This window comes from Ailuropoda melanoleuca, chromosome 16 (assembly GCF_002007445.2).
Source record: "Ailuropoda melanoleuca isolate Jingjing chromosome 16, ASM200744v2, whole genome shotgun sequence".
Taxonomy (NCBI): domain Eukaryota; kingdom Metazoa; phylum Chordata; class Mammalia; order Carnivora; family Ursidae; genus Ailuropoda; species Ailuropoda melanoleuca.
The window spans coordinates 18,833,673-18,847,943 of NC_048233.1; the positions used below are offsets into that span (position 1 = coordinate 18,833,673).

At 39.1% G+C, this 14,271-nt stretch overlaps 1 protein-coding gene across 2 annotated transcripts in view; it reads left to right on the top strand.

Annotated features, from left to right (window-relative positions):
- The window catches only part of PDE3A (phosphodiesterase 3A), a 305,943-nt gene that overhangs the window by 263,694 nt on the left and 27,978 nt on the right, over window positions 1-14,271 (top strand). For both annotated transcript variants that reach the window (XM_011234010.3, XM_034646202.1), the window contains exons 6-9: window positions 5,132-5,351; window positions 8,683-8,768; window positions 12,268-12,422; window positions 13,865-14,002. In XM_011234010.3, coding sequence (XP_011232312.2) covers window positions 5,132-5,351; window positions 8,683-8,768; window positions 12,268-12,422; window positions 13,865-14,002 — 599 coding nt within the window. The remainder of the gene's footprint in view (window positions 1-5,131; window positions 5,352-8,682; window positions 8,769-12,267; window positions 12,423-13,864; window positions 14,003-14,271) is intronic.

The window sequence follows — 14,271 nt, forward strand, 5'->3', positions numbered from 1 at the left end:
ACCTACCCTGTTCCTCTTTTTGGGTGAGGCAAATGTTCAGGCTCCGAGGATGGGAATGAGGGTAGGTGCCACTGACTGAGAACAGTTGGACGGGACTGCCGGCTTGGTTCCCTCCCCAAGTAAGCTGTAGGCGGGGCTCCACAGTGCCTTGATTGTCTGGTCAGGCTTACCAGATGGTCAGGACTGGTACTGTATTCAGTAATAGCAGGGTTTATGAATCAGTTTCCCTGCCCTGGCAGGGACCCAAGACCTGTGCAGCTTGTTGTTTGGGGACCTGAATCAGGCTGGAATGTGCATTGAATTATCTGGTGCTGTGAGGCCATCAGTTTTGCTCTGAAGGTGGGAGAACCTACAGGCTGTGCTCTCTGTTCAAGTGCCACTGTACATAAGGCTATTGATGGTGCTCCGGTTAGGTTCCCTGGTCAGACAGGCGATAGGTTGTGTCATCGGTAAAGAGCAGGGCTACAGATTAGATTCCCTGCCTGGGCACAGCAGGAGAAGCAGCTCTAAAGCCAACAAAGCTCCTTGTTTGTTGTCTTAACTCAAGCTGTCCCACATCCCAAGCTCCTTGTCCAAACAGGGCCACTGGCTTTGTTCTGAAAGCCATCAGTTGCACCTGCTGCTCTTTCAGCTCCACTGCTGCTAGACCACACAGCTTCCAGGAGTTGGTCAGTTGGGGCTAAATGACACTCTGCTGTGGGTGTGGCTGTCTCAGCTCCCTGTCTGGGCAGGAGTGGGAGCAGTCACTGTAGCTACTTTCAGTTTCCCAAACAGGTTCTCAGGTTGACAGGGGCTAGGAGCTACCCTCAGCCTTAGCTGTGAATAAATCCCCCTGCTGGTGTATAGTATGGGGACACTCCACACCCCATACTGGCTTTGTTCTGGGGTGTTCCACACTGCCCTCTGACTTCTTGGCTCAAGGGCGACTGGACCTCACTGCTTCTGGGAATTGTCACCAGTCTTTTTGGTCAGATGGAGCTGGGAGGCGCTCTCCACAGTGGGTGAGGCTGTGATTTAGCTCCTTGCCTGGGTGTGGGCATACTGGGCTATCGGGCTGACAAAACTCCTTCCTTAAGAATCTGAATCAGATCTGTACCCACGACTGTCACTGATCAGTGTGTGCCCCCAACTTGGTTCTGCAGATGAGCTACGCTGCTGGTTGAGATTACTATTTGGGCATTGCAGGTATGAACTTGGTCTGCCAAGATCTATGTCCTGGCTGTTGCAAGCTCCGACCCCTTTATCCATCACGGTCAGATTCCTGGTGGTGGAGCCTCACAGATGCCCGTGTAATCCCCAAGGTTCAGATCAGAAAAGGGGCTCCTACAAAGCAACCCACAATTCTGGGTGGGGGGTGCTGGTTATCCTCTTGGGTTCTCTTTTCCTGCTGGAGAAACCAGAGGCTCAGGGGAGACTTCTCCATGCAGTGTTGTGCTGCCTGGGGGTGTGACAGTGTGGTCAATTTGTAGTCTCTACTCTTACCCTTCTAATGCAATCTGTCTTGGTCTCTGTGGTGCCAGGGCATGCTGCAGCCTCACCCTGGTTTTCCAGGACTTTCTCAGTGGTGTCTTGTTCTTGAGTTGTTGTTCATTGTTCTTAAGAGGGAGAGCTAAGTGGGGCACATCCTATGTTGCCGTCTTGGTGACGGAGAGCAAATATCCCTCTTTTCATGGTTATTGCCAAGACTCATGCTTGTTAAAAGTGTTCAAAATATGGAGACTAACAGTACTACAGAAGCAAAGTGCTTTTCCTCTGTTACAAGGTTTATTTTAAATTTCATCCCAGGCAGTAAGTTTGGAGTCTTACGGTCTGCTCTTTGTTTAAATTTAGTTAATCCATGAGTTCCAAGAACTCTAATCATTGAGGGGATTTTTAAATTTGTATTTAAGAGTGAATTGCATTTCTCTGAGAATATCAGCTGGCAGCTATGAAGAATTAGCAGTGAAAAAATCACTCCTCTCATAAATTGCCTTTAGAAAATATGTTGTGTTATAACAGATATGGGCACTGTTCCCATGGGCTTTGATCTTTAAAAAAGTGGTAGAAAACTTCCCAAAATTCACAATTAGCTATCAAAATAATTAAAGAATTGTCTAAAGCAATGCCTATCAGAAATCTCTTTTTAAAAATAAACAAAGTCTTGCCTTGGCCTATCAGCCCTCTACAGCCTTGTCCAGCAGATTCTCTGGCCACGTTTCCTGCCCCTCTCTTTCCCCTTTGCTAAACTGCACCCACACTGACCTCCCGACTAACCCTCTGACACCCCCCGGTAGGTCCCTTTTTTCTGGAACATGCTTCCCCCAATACTTGTCTAAAAGCCTTTCTTATTTCACCAGGCCTCTGTTCAAATTTTACCCCTAGAGCATTTCTATTCTCTGTTCTACATTCTCTACATTATTTTTCTTTATATCATTTATAACTACCTGGGTTTCTTTTCTTTTTTTTAATTTAAATTCAATTAGCCAACATATAGTGCATCATTAGTTTCAGATGTAGAGTTCGGTAATTCATCAGTTGCATATAATACCCAGTGCTCATCATATCATGTGCCCTCCTTAATACCTATCACCCAGTTACCCCATCTCCTCTCCCACCTCCCCTCCAACAACCCTCAGTTTGTTTCCCAGAGTCAAGAGTCTCTCATGGTTTGTCTTCCTCTGTGATTTCTTCCCCTTCAGTTTTCACTCCCTTCCCTTATGACCCTCTGTGCTATTCCTTATATTCCGCATATGAGAGAAGCCATATGATAGTTATCTTTCTCTGCTTAACTTATTTCACTTAGCATAATCCCCTCCAGTTCCATCCACGTTGATGCAAATGGTGGATATTCATCCGTTCCGATGGCTGAGTAATAGTCCATTGTATATCTTTTCTTTTTATCTTTCCCTCTCCTTCTTCTTTCTCTTTTTTCCTCCTTTTTGTCCTCTTCCTCATCTTTTTTAAGTTTCTGACTCCTCCAAGAGAGTGGAGGCTCCATGATAGCAGGGAACATGTTGTCATTGTTCACTACAGCATCCCTTAGTCTCTTAGGGGCACACAACCAATATTTGTTGAACAAACAGATCATTACTTCGTACAGATACTTTATACATCTTCGCACCTCCAGCCCACTCCTTGATGTTTACATTGCTTTTGTAAGATTATCTGAAGACTCAGTTGGCCATCATCTAACAATTAGTCTGAATTAAACGAGCCCTTTCCAATCTTTTTCCATCAGAGCATATGAGGTATGCTCTGTATGTATGATGTGTTATTTGTGAAATAATATGTGTGAATACTTAATGTTACAGGGCAGTGGAGAAATGGGAAGGGATTTAGAGCTTGATGAAAATTTTATTTCCTTCATTTTGTAAAATTATAATAAAATCTGATTATAAAATATTAGAAATAATATTAAAAATTAAATTTATTCTGAAGCTTCCAAATAAAATCTTTATTCAAAAAAAATTATAATCATTAGTACTTCACAGGGCACCTGTAACCCACTTTGTTGCACACAATGATAGGTTCTTTGGGAAACTCTGAGTTAAGAATTTAGTGGGGGTTGTTTTTGTTTTGTTTTGTGTTTTTGGTTTAGATTAGGACATTATGTACAGTGCAGGTTTGTCAGTATCTTTGATAAAATAGCTAAATCTTTTCAATAGAAATAGAAATCAAAATAAAAACCATTAGTCATGTCATTATAAAGTGCAGTGCAAATGCTGCCTAGCAGATGGTGGATTTTTCTTCCTCCTTGGACAGTCTCTGAGAGCGGTATGGGCTAAAACCACTTTCCCTAAGAACAGCTGGGCTCACTCCATACTCTCCTACTTATTAGCACTGGGACCCTGGGAAAGTTCTTTAACCTCTCTCTGCATCTGAGTAGTTTCATTCACCTATGAAGACAAGGGATTGATCTTTTGATCAGGAATCAACAATATAAATATTGAGAAAAGGAATAGGATGGTTGCCAACCTCCAGATTTATCGAAGCAAGAGGAGGATTTCTAATCTGGTGCAAAAAAAAAAAAAAATAATAATGGTGTCAGCAAGAAATGTAAAAATTACAAAAGCCCTCCAGCAAGCTTAATATTCCTTTCAGTGGACCAGAAAATCTTTGGGTGTAACAAATAAAACTTCTGAGAGAACTGGACATTGGAAGCAAACTCAGCCAGCTGCCAGTTCCCCACACATATTACCCGATGATGTAAGAGCTGCCGGCTGTGCATTTCCCCTGAGTGGTGAGAAATAGAAAACAAGGAATGATTTCATTTTGTTTGCCTTACAGTAGGTCGTTGGGCCTTACAGTGCCCACAAACAGTAAACAGATGGTTATTCTGAAGATCGTGCTCTCTTCAGTTTTAAGCGTGGGCTGCCTTCTCTGTGTTTGGGAGAGCAGAACTTCGAAAGATCTCGTCCTTGTCCTCAAGTATCAGCACTTTGAAATCTAAGCCAGTTCTCTATAAAATTTTCACAATCAAGAGTAAACACAGTTTGGCACGGATTACCAACACTTAAAATTTAGGCTTGAGGCCTATTGTTTGATCTAAAATGGATCGTCTTACATTTTTAAATGTTTTCTTCGGAAATGACTCCGATCAGAGTCTTGTTTCACACGACTAAGGTAGTTTTACCAAAAATGATGGTTAATAAAGTTAATTGCTACTCAAAAATCTGTCTTCTTTATATATTTTAAGCATCAGAACTTGCCAAACTCAGCTCCAGATAAGTTAATGTTTAAAACAATAGCAGATCCTGTGACTGCTGAAAATTTCACAACCTAGAACAAGGCAAACACATGAGGAAATTTTAGTTATTATCATTATGTCAGAATGACAAGAAGAAACAAAAGTGGGAGGAGAAAATAATATCCTTCTGTCCTGAAGTTACTGCAGGACACCAAGGCTTCACCCGGATTTGCCAACATTGCCACTGATTTTTTTTTATGATGATTTTCTTTTCGCGTTTCGTGCCGTGGAGACACCCCACTGTATACCTTGTCTTCAGATGGTGGCAGAGGGGGCCAGCTGCCTGGCCTGAGTGCTCACGTGGTCCGGATGGAGTAATGGGGGTCCAGGGTGAAGTTTAAGAATTGCAATTTTAATTTCAAAGAAAATTTGATTTAGTGATTTAAAAACTCTTCTTCTTTCTAGGTGCCCTAGTGAAAATTTCTCCTCTTTCATCGCCCTGTTCCTCACCTCCCCAAGGAACTCCTGTCAGCAGCCCCGTCAGCAAAATTTCTGCAGTGCGGTTTCCAGAATCTGCCAACACATGTGCTAGACAAGGCCTAGGTTCTCACAGGGCATTAACTTATACTCAGAGTGCCCCTGACCTGTCTCCTCAGATACTCCCTCCACCTGTTATATGTAGCAGGTAAGGATTTTACATTGTTAACTGAAGTTTAACCCGTCCGAAAACTAGTATTAGTGTTCCTCTTAGGAACACTCACCACCAGTCCGCACAGCTCTGTGTAGGTTTGCCAAAGAAGTTGACAGGAAAGTAAGTATAGGATAACGTGATTCGTGTTGAATAGAAACTTGATTTTTCCATAGTTTGCTGTTAATAGAAAGCTTAGAGTCCATACAGTCCATACAGCCAACCTTTGGAGATGATAGAAAATAAGTAGGTGTATATTTCCTCTCCTTACTAATGGAGAATGCATAAAGCATATAATTAAAAATTCGTATCAAGTAATTTTATATAATGTGTTGGAATATTTTTTACTTGCTCTTCAGGGAGGATTTTTAGCCATTTTAAGAGTATTTTAAGTTTGCAATTCCCACTTTAAAAATGTGCCTGGCTGTCTCAATCAGAAGAGTATGCGACTCTTTATCTTGGGGTCATGAGTTCGAGCCCCACGCTGGGTGTAGAGATTACTTAAAAATAAAAATTTTAAAATAAATAAATAATTAAATACATAAATAAAACAAAAATGCTCAAATAACACATGGCACATTTTGGTTGGGCTCAATTGTGTCTCTGAGCAGTTAAGCAATTGGCTTGTACTGCGCTATGATTTTTAAATAGAATTAGAAATAGAAAGTGATGTCTTTCCACAGAGGATAAGAAAAAAAGGGCTCTCATGGCAAGAGTAGTAATTTTGCCAACATTGTCACGAAGAAGGAAATACTAATCCTCTTAACTGATTACCGTACTGTTGTTCTTTATAGCTTCATATTGAAGAACTGATTTTAAAGCATTACAGTATTCTTTTAAGTGGAAGAGCTAAGTGTTTTTAAGCTAAGTGTAGTCATGAGAGTGCCTTGAACAAAATGCTACTTCTTTGCTGAGGTTAATGAGGATAACTTTTGAGTAAATGAGTTGCATACTGGTTGTCTAATATCACCTGTTCACGCACCTAGATGTCATGATTATATTCAGTTTTAAGCTTCACAGATTTCATTTTCAGATCATTTAGTCATAAACTCTAAACGAATGCTGTTTCTTTTTCTAATCTTTATTTTTACTTCTTTTCTCTTTATAAATATTTTAAAAAGAAAAATCACTTTTGTTAGTTTATTTGTCAGGGGCCAGAGTAAACAGTTTACCAACCCCAAGTTATTCTGTCACCCTCTCTATGAGAGCTTCTTTAATAAAATAACTTCTGTGGAATATTAACCCATCTTTCCTCACATACATACACAAAACATGATCTGCAGTAAAACACGTATTTCCTTCAGTGATTCACAACACACATCACTTTATTAAAAGCTCTGAGAAGTCCTGCAAAAAGAAAACCTCTTGATTTTTGTCTCAGGTAGCACTTTCTGAATGTATCTGACCACAGAACCCATTTCTTTAGGTTAACACACAGTAATTGCCCATCGAGCTAGTGGGTGGTGGAACATCCTTTGGAAACATGTTTTTGTGGTATGCATCCGAAGCCACCATGAAGCTCAGTGGAGTAATCAACATCAAGGACACCTGCTTCCAGCATTTCTAGGGAGACTCTCCCACTGTGGGCTCCAAACTTGTGGGAAATAAGTCGCCTAAAGAAAGCAGAGATGTTCCGAAAAGATCTACCACTCACGTAGCTTTTCTCCTCTCGCTCTATTTTTTGTACTCTTAGAAGGGAGAATGTAATGGGATTTTTATAAAAGAGGTTTTGGAGAAAAACAAGAGAATTTCACTGCCTACTTGTTCAGTAATGTTTATAAATCCAGTAGTGTGTCTTTTATTTGTTTGGGCTTTGTAAGTCTGTAATTCAAACCACATTCTCTTATTGCCTTCAAGGCACAGCCACCCATGTAGGCACAGAGAGCTCCAGAAACACACGACTAATTATTGTGGTTTACCCTGCTGAACTCGATGGGTTTGGCGTTGAAGCCCAGTCTTTTGGCTGCCGTAAGGTCTATGCAACAAGCGGTTTTTTTGGCATGAGAGGTGGTATATTTGAACTACTAATTTAAGTGTTCCTTTTAAGTATTATCTTGCAATTAAAATTCTTAAAACTCTTAAACCCTCCATCTACCAAGTGTCACCCAAGAATGTAAGCCCATAATTAGTATCTGCTTTCTTTTTCCTTTGGTCCTGTCATTTTCTTTCGATTCCCTAAATCAAAGTGATGGGATCTCATAATTAGAAATATTTTGCATGGGATGTTTTTCCACTTATGTTTAAGGCTTGAAAATAAATTTACTTAGGATGAAAATATTCTCTAACTGGCAGATGCTTCTCTCTACACTACATGTATAAGGACAATTGAGGGAAAATAAAAGTGATGAGACATTTAATAAATTATGAGCCATTTCATTTCTTTTCCTTTTAGACTGAGTACTCTGTGGTTAAATAACAAACAAAAACCCTCTGAAACCCTTTGTAATATTAGGCAGAAGAAAAGAACCCAGAAGCAAAAGCCAGAATTAAAATCTAACCATGGAATTTCTGAACAAGATAAGTGAGAGAAGAAACTTGCCAGGCCATTTGTGGGGTTGCTTTTTAATTTATAAAGCAGTCAAAACTGTTGAGAAAACAAAAGTATCCTACCTCCTCCAATGTCCTCTGTTAAAGAGCCAGGACTCTCCAGTTCGTTTTTCTAGATTACTCACAGTATACCCCCTTGGCCTGTTTTTCTCAGCTAGGATTCTGTGCAGTCAATTTTACATTCACACTCCATTACCGTGTACCTCTACTTTGTTCATTTCCTTTGGGCCTTAGCAGGTGACTGATCAGTTTTGAAAAAGGAATTAATTTTTATTTTGTGGCAAAAAAGAAAATTAATATACTGTCATTCTGTTTCCGCATAGGCAACCTTAAAGGGGTCTTTGGGCATAAAATGTCTTACCCATAGAAAAAATCTAATAATGAGGCTTTTAGGCAGGTGCAAAGGGACTGCATTGGGGAAGATATTTTTGACTAACTATGCCTCAGAACCTTCAAAATCACTACTATGAGCAGGTAGCAGATTATTCCAGGATTCTCTAAATAATGTAACAAAATCTGGCCAGTGGTCTCAAATGTGGTCTAGACTGTGGAGGAGGATGAATGTTGAGTTAATCTTCTGGTCCTTTCTACTGATCACACTCTCCCTGAAAAGAAGACTGTCTATCAGCATCCATGTATAAAGCAAAATGAATTTTTTTATCAAATAAGTGGAAGGTAGAAATGTTTGATTATTATCTATCTTCACATGTATGTGGACAGTGTGTGGCTGTGATTTTTTGAAAAGAGAGAATATACTTACATCTGTTCCAATATTTCTCAGCTGTGGTAGACCCTATCCCCAAGGGAATGCTGCTGATGGACCCCTGGAGGGAAACAGTGCAGCCGTTCGGACACCAAGCAGAACAGGTAATTCTTTGTTTGGATTCTGTTCCTCAACACGGAAATCACTTTACTTTTTTTTTTTCCCCCTCTGATCAAAAAGGTAACATATGTTTCTGATTTTTTAGATGACAAATGCAAAAAGACAATGAAGGAAAACAAAATCATCCTTAATCCTACTACCTAGCAGTTCATCAGGGGCACGATTTTGATGCAAAGCTGTCCAAAATGGTTTTAAATACCTATACACAAATGTAATATATTTTTAAAATTAGATGTCATTTTATGTAATATATAGAACTATATAGAAATGTCATTTTAGGGGCACCTGGGTGGCTCAGTCATTAAGCGTCTGCCTTCGGCTCAGGGTGTGATCCTGGTGTTATGGGACCGAGCCCCCCATCAGGCTCCTCCGTTGGGAGCCTGCTTTTCCTCTCCCACTCCCCCTGCTTGTGTTCCCTCTCTCTCTGGCTGTCTCTCTCTCTGTCAAATAAATAAATAAAATCTTTCAAAAAAAACTGTCATTTTATCTTGGACACTGGAGGCTCATTCATTTTAGGATACTCTCTGGAGGTCTCCGTTGCAACCTGAGAAGATACCCTGCTTAGATCACTATAAGTGTCTAAAAATGCTTTTTTCTTGAGGCACTATTATGGAGAGGTTAGGAACACCAGCATTAGAGCCTGGTTTTATCCTTATTGGGCTGCCTACTAATTTGTAATCTCTGTGCCTCAGTTCTTGCATTTATAAAGGGGGATAATAATAGTACCTACCAAACAGGATTGTTGTAAGAATTAAATGACTTAAAGCATGTAACAAAAACACTAATTTGGAAAGATATATGCACTTCTCTGTTTACCGCAGTATTATTTACTAGAGCCAAGATATGGAAGACACTTCATACAATGGAATACTACTCAGCCATAATAAAGAATGAAATCTTGCCATTTGTGACAACATGGATGGACCTAGAGGGTATTATGCTAAGTGAAAGGAGTCAGACAGAGAAAGATGAATACCCTATCATTTCATTTATATGTGGAGGCTAAAAAACCAAACAAACAGAAACAAACTTGTAACAGATGCAGTTGCCAGAAGGGAGGAGAGGAAGCGGGTGGGCGAAATAGGTGAAGGGAATTAAGACGTACAGGCTTATTGTTATAAAATAAATTAAGTCGTGGGGATGGAAGGAAGAGCACAGGGAATGTAGTCAATAATATTTTGATAACTTTGTATGTTAACTACACTTATGGTAAGCATTGCATAATAAGTATATATAATTGTTGAATCACCATGTTGTACACCTGAAACTAATGTAATATTTTATGTCAACTATACTTCAATTTTTAAAAATCACGTAAAGCACTTACAGTATGTGGGTCACTGTAAATAGTTCATGTTTGGTCTTATTACTATGATAATTAGTATTTTATTTTTATTGATGCAACTCTAGAGACTTCATTTGGTTAATGCTAAAAGTTCACAAGGTAGAAAAAAACCCAGCTTCTCTGAACTACAGACATTAGGGTGATAAAGCTATGTAAGAATGATTCTTAATTATCTACTTCAGCATTTATTGATACATAATAAATATTGATTGATTATTTGCCTATGAGAATGATGTGCTGTGGCAATGTACAAAGGCAAGGAAAAATCAAAAGGAGAATTCTCTCTGATACTGTAGCATTTTGAAGACTCAGAATATTCCCTTCTTTATGTCCCTGATCTTCTCTGACTCTACTGAGTCTGATAGAATAGGGGAAGTAGTTCTTTATCTCCTTTGTTGTCTCACACGGAACTATGGCCTTTGAGTGTTCTTCATTTTTTTTCTACAAATTCCAGGATTGAAACTTGTCAATTACATTTTCATACTGTGTCTCATTCTGACGTAGGATAAGTTGCATGAGAAAGATGGAATAAAGAGGGGTCCTTGGAAAAGTCCTACAAGATACTCCTGATGGCAGTAGGCTACATAACAAAAGCCATGATTCACTAGCAATTTAAGAAAAATTAGGTAGTCAGTGTATGAGGCCATCCAACAGTCTTAGAATAGCCAAAGAAAGGAGAACAAAGTTAGAGGAAATACATTACCTGACTTCAAGGCTTAAGCTCCAGTAATTGAGATAGCGTGGTGCAGGCCTGAGGATCAGCAGATAGGTCCAGTGGACTAGAATGGAGAGCCCCAAATTAGACCCACGTCGACACTGAATTTTCAAGAAAGATGCCAGAGAATTCCAGTAGGGTTGGGAAAAATGAATTTAACCCTCTGCTTCACACCATATGAAACATCATTCTGTGATGGAACATAGACCTAAATGTAAAAGTTAAAACAGTAAAGCTTCTGAAAGCAAGCGCAGAAAGGTTTGTGACTTAGGGGAAGGCAAAGATTGCATAGGAATCTTAGCAATAACCATACACGGGGGGAGAAAAAAGAAAGCTAGACTTTATCAATAGTAAAGAATATAGGAACTAGGGTCAGATTTTGTGAGTTCAAATTCATGTGGCAAAATTTACCAGCTGTGTGCCTTCAATAATTGACTTCTTCTTTCTGTGCCTCAGTTTCTTTTCTGCACGCGAGGACATGAGTAATAAAGTGTTGCACAGTAATACCTGCCTTGTAGGATCGTGTAGGTTTGGATGGGTTAGCACGTGTTTCGGTGGTATCCAGCACATGGCACTCACTCACTAAACCATTCAGGCACATACTCAGCCATGAGAAGCTTCTTTGGAGATCTTTGCCCCAGAAGCATGTTCTGCAGACACTTGATGGTACCTGATTGGGCCTCTAGTTACCATAATTCAGTGCTGACCAAAATGGAAGACAATGGAAGAGGCAGGTAAGGAAGAAAGCCACAGATTCTGAGGGATCAAGATTGGATACATAAGATCTCCCAGGCCCTCAAACACATGCTGTTATGCCCTGTCCTACAGACCACTTAGTGCTTGGGTGTCAACTCAGCTTCTCCTCCCCATGTGCCCATTCTTGACTTCGCTACTTGGTGGTTTAGTGTGTTGGGAGATGCATAAAGGAAAAAGAAATATTAAGTTGCAGGATTTTTAAAAAGTATAAACTGCTGCTGATCTAAGCATGATTACTGAGGAATTATTGAATGTCATATAAATCACAGATCATAATTTATTGCATTGGGTTAAAAAATGTCTACTTTTTCTGGGTGCCTCATTGGCTCAGTCAGTTGAGCATCTGCCTTTGGCTTGGGTCATGATCATGGAGTCCCTGGATTGAGCCCCATGTCAGGCTCCCTGATCCGCGGGGATTCTGCTTCTCCCTCTCCCCCTACCCCACTCCCTGCTTGTTCTCTTTCTCTCAGATAAATAAATAAAATCTTAAAAAAAAAAAGTACTTTTCCCCCACTTTACGATCTTGCGTTCTTGGTGTGTGAGCTCATGAGAGCTGTATTGTCCCTAAGCACAGTATTTGCCATATGCATTTTAGGAATATTCACTCAAATGGAACCCCTGTTTCCCTTTGCAAGTTTCATAATAAGCTGTTATCTTTCCATTGCAGATGACACTACTCAAGTTACCTCTGATTATGAAACCAACAACAACAGTGATAGCAGTGATATTGTACAGAACGAAGATGAGACCGAGTGCCTGAGAGAGCCTCTAAGGAAAGCTTCTGCTTGTGGCCCCTACACGCCTGAGGCCATGATATTCCTGGTAGCCCCATATCACTTCACTCATTCCTTTACTTGAGAAATTGCCTTCTATGACAGAAATAGACTTAGAAATAGATCCCTGAATCATTAGATTTACAGATGTATCTCTTTTGGATCATGCCTTAGAGCCATACCCCTATGTAGCAATATAATTTTTCCTTATCCAAGTTTTATTGCTCTCTTTGTAATTCTTTTATTTAGTGACTAAAAACACAAGTATTCAGCTCCACAAGTGATTACAGATATTTCTTAATCCTAGACTCTAAAAGTGTAGGTATGCATAGGGAAAATTATTTCATCCAGTGAAGCAATATTTTATAAATAATCAATCAATAAAAGTGAAATATGTTAATTGTCTTAGGGCTTCTGGTGTTTTTTTGTTCCTAGCACCTCCTTTATTTAGAAAGTGTGCCAATTTTTATTTTCCTTATTATTATTAAACCAGGTTTATACTGACACCCTACCCATTAAAATAGCCTTTAATGAGGACTTACTTTATGTGTTTATAGAGATCTGTTTAAAGAGGACAAAAGCATGTATTTGAGTCAGGTTAATTTCAGGGAGGCAGCAAATAGAAACACTACATCAAAATCTAATGATGTACTATATGCTGGCTAATTGAGCATAATAATAAAAAAAATTTAGAAAAACAGTTGGCTATCATGTGATTATCAGTTGCTGCCATTATCATTTTTTCTTTGATTTACCATTTACACTTTTAAAGAGATTGCCAGATAAAGTAATTTGTATGTTTCCTAATCTTCATTACTTTTATCTTTTTGGTAAATGTACTCTTAAGAATGTCCTCATTTGGGACCAATTATAAAATGTATTTACATTAACATGGTGCATGTTTCTTTGGAAATCATACATCACATGAATTAAATTAAAATCTATGAAAAATGTGGCAGTTATCATCCCATAGGATCAATGCTGATATTGAAGCAATAATATAAATTTGGCCAAGTAGAGTAGGGAATGATAACTCCTTCTCCCCACTCATGGGTTTCTTTTGAGAGTCCAGTATAAGCCAGGAACCCTCCCAGAAAAATTTACATGAACATATAAAGAGATAAATTAACATAAGATTTCAGAGTATCCTGAAGTCCTTGAATCTTTACTTAAGAACCCCACAGAAGGCTAAAAGCAGTTATATTAACTTATGAAAGAAACATCCATTTTTTTCTGTAGTATATATAAACCAACAATAGACAGGCACCTAATATGCAAAATTCATGATATGAAACAGCATTAGGACCTTTCTTGCTTATGGTGGGATCAGTATCTTGTTCATCTTGATTTTTTTTTTTAATATCACTCATTTACTCTGAAGTTTTAAGTCATTTATTTTTGTAACCTCGGTTGTTGAGTTGAACTTACCAAAGCACAAATTACTTTGTAAAAAAACTGCATGTTCTTAAAATATTTTCATCTTCATTATAGGACAAGCCAGTTCTTGCTCCTGAACCCCTTGTCATGGATAACTTGGACTCAATTATGGAGCAGCTAAATACTTGGAATTTTCCCATTTTTGATTTGGTGGAAAAAATAGGAAGAAAATGTGGCCGTATTCTTAGTCAGGTAAGAAATGCATTCATACCTTTGACTTCAAATGTAGAAGAAAAACATCCTTTGGTTGGTTAAAGCTGTGTCCGTGCCTGACACCGGTGGTGGGTACTGGGTAGAAAAAGGAAATTTTAGTACCCAACGTTCTATAGATTCCTTGGTGGTGGGTTAACAAAAGAAATTGGAACTTAAAGTGAGTGGAATACCATATTATGCAATTAAAATATGTAGTTTTTAAGACGAATTGGAAGAGAACAGTGATATGCAAGCAAGATGGAGAAATA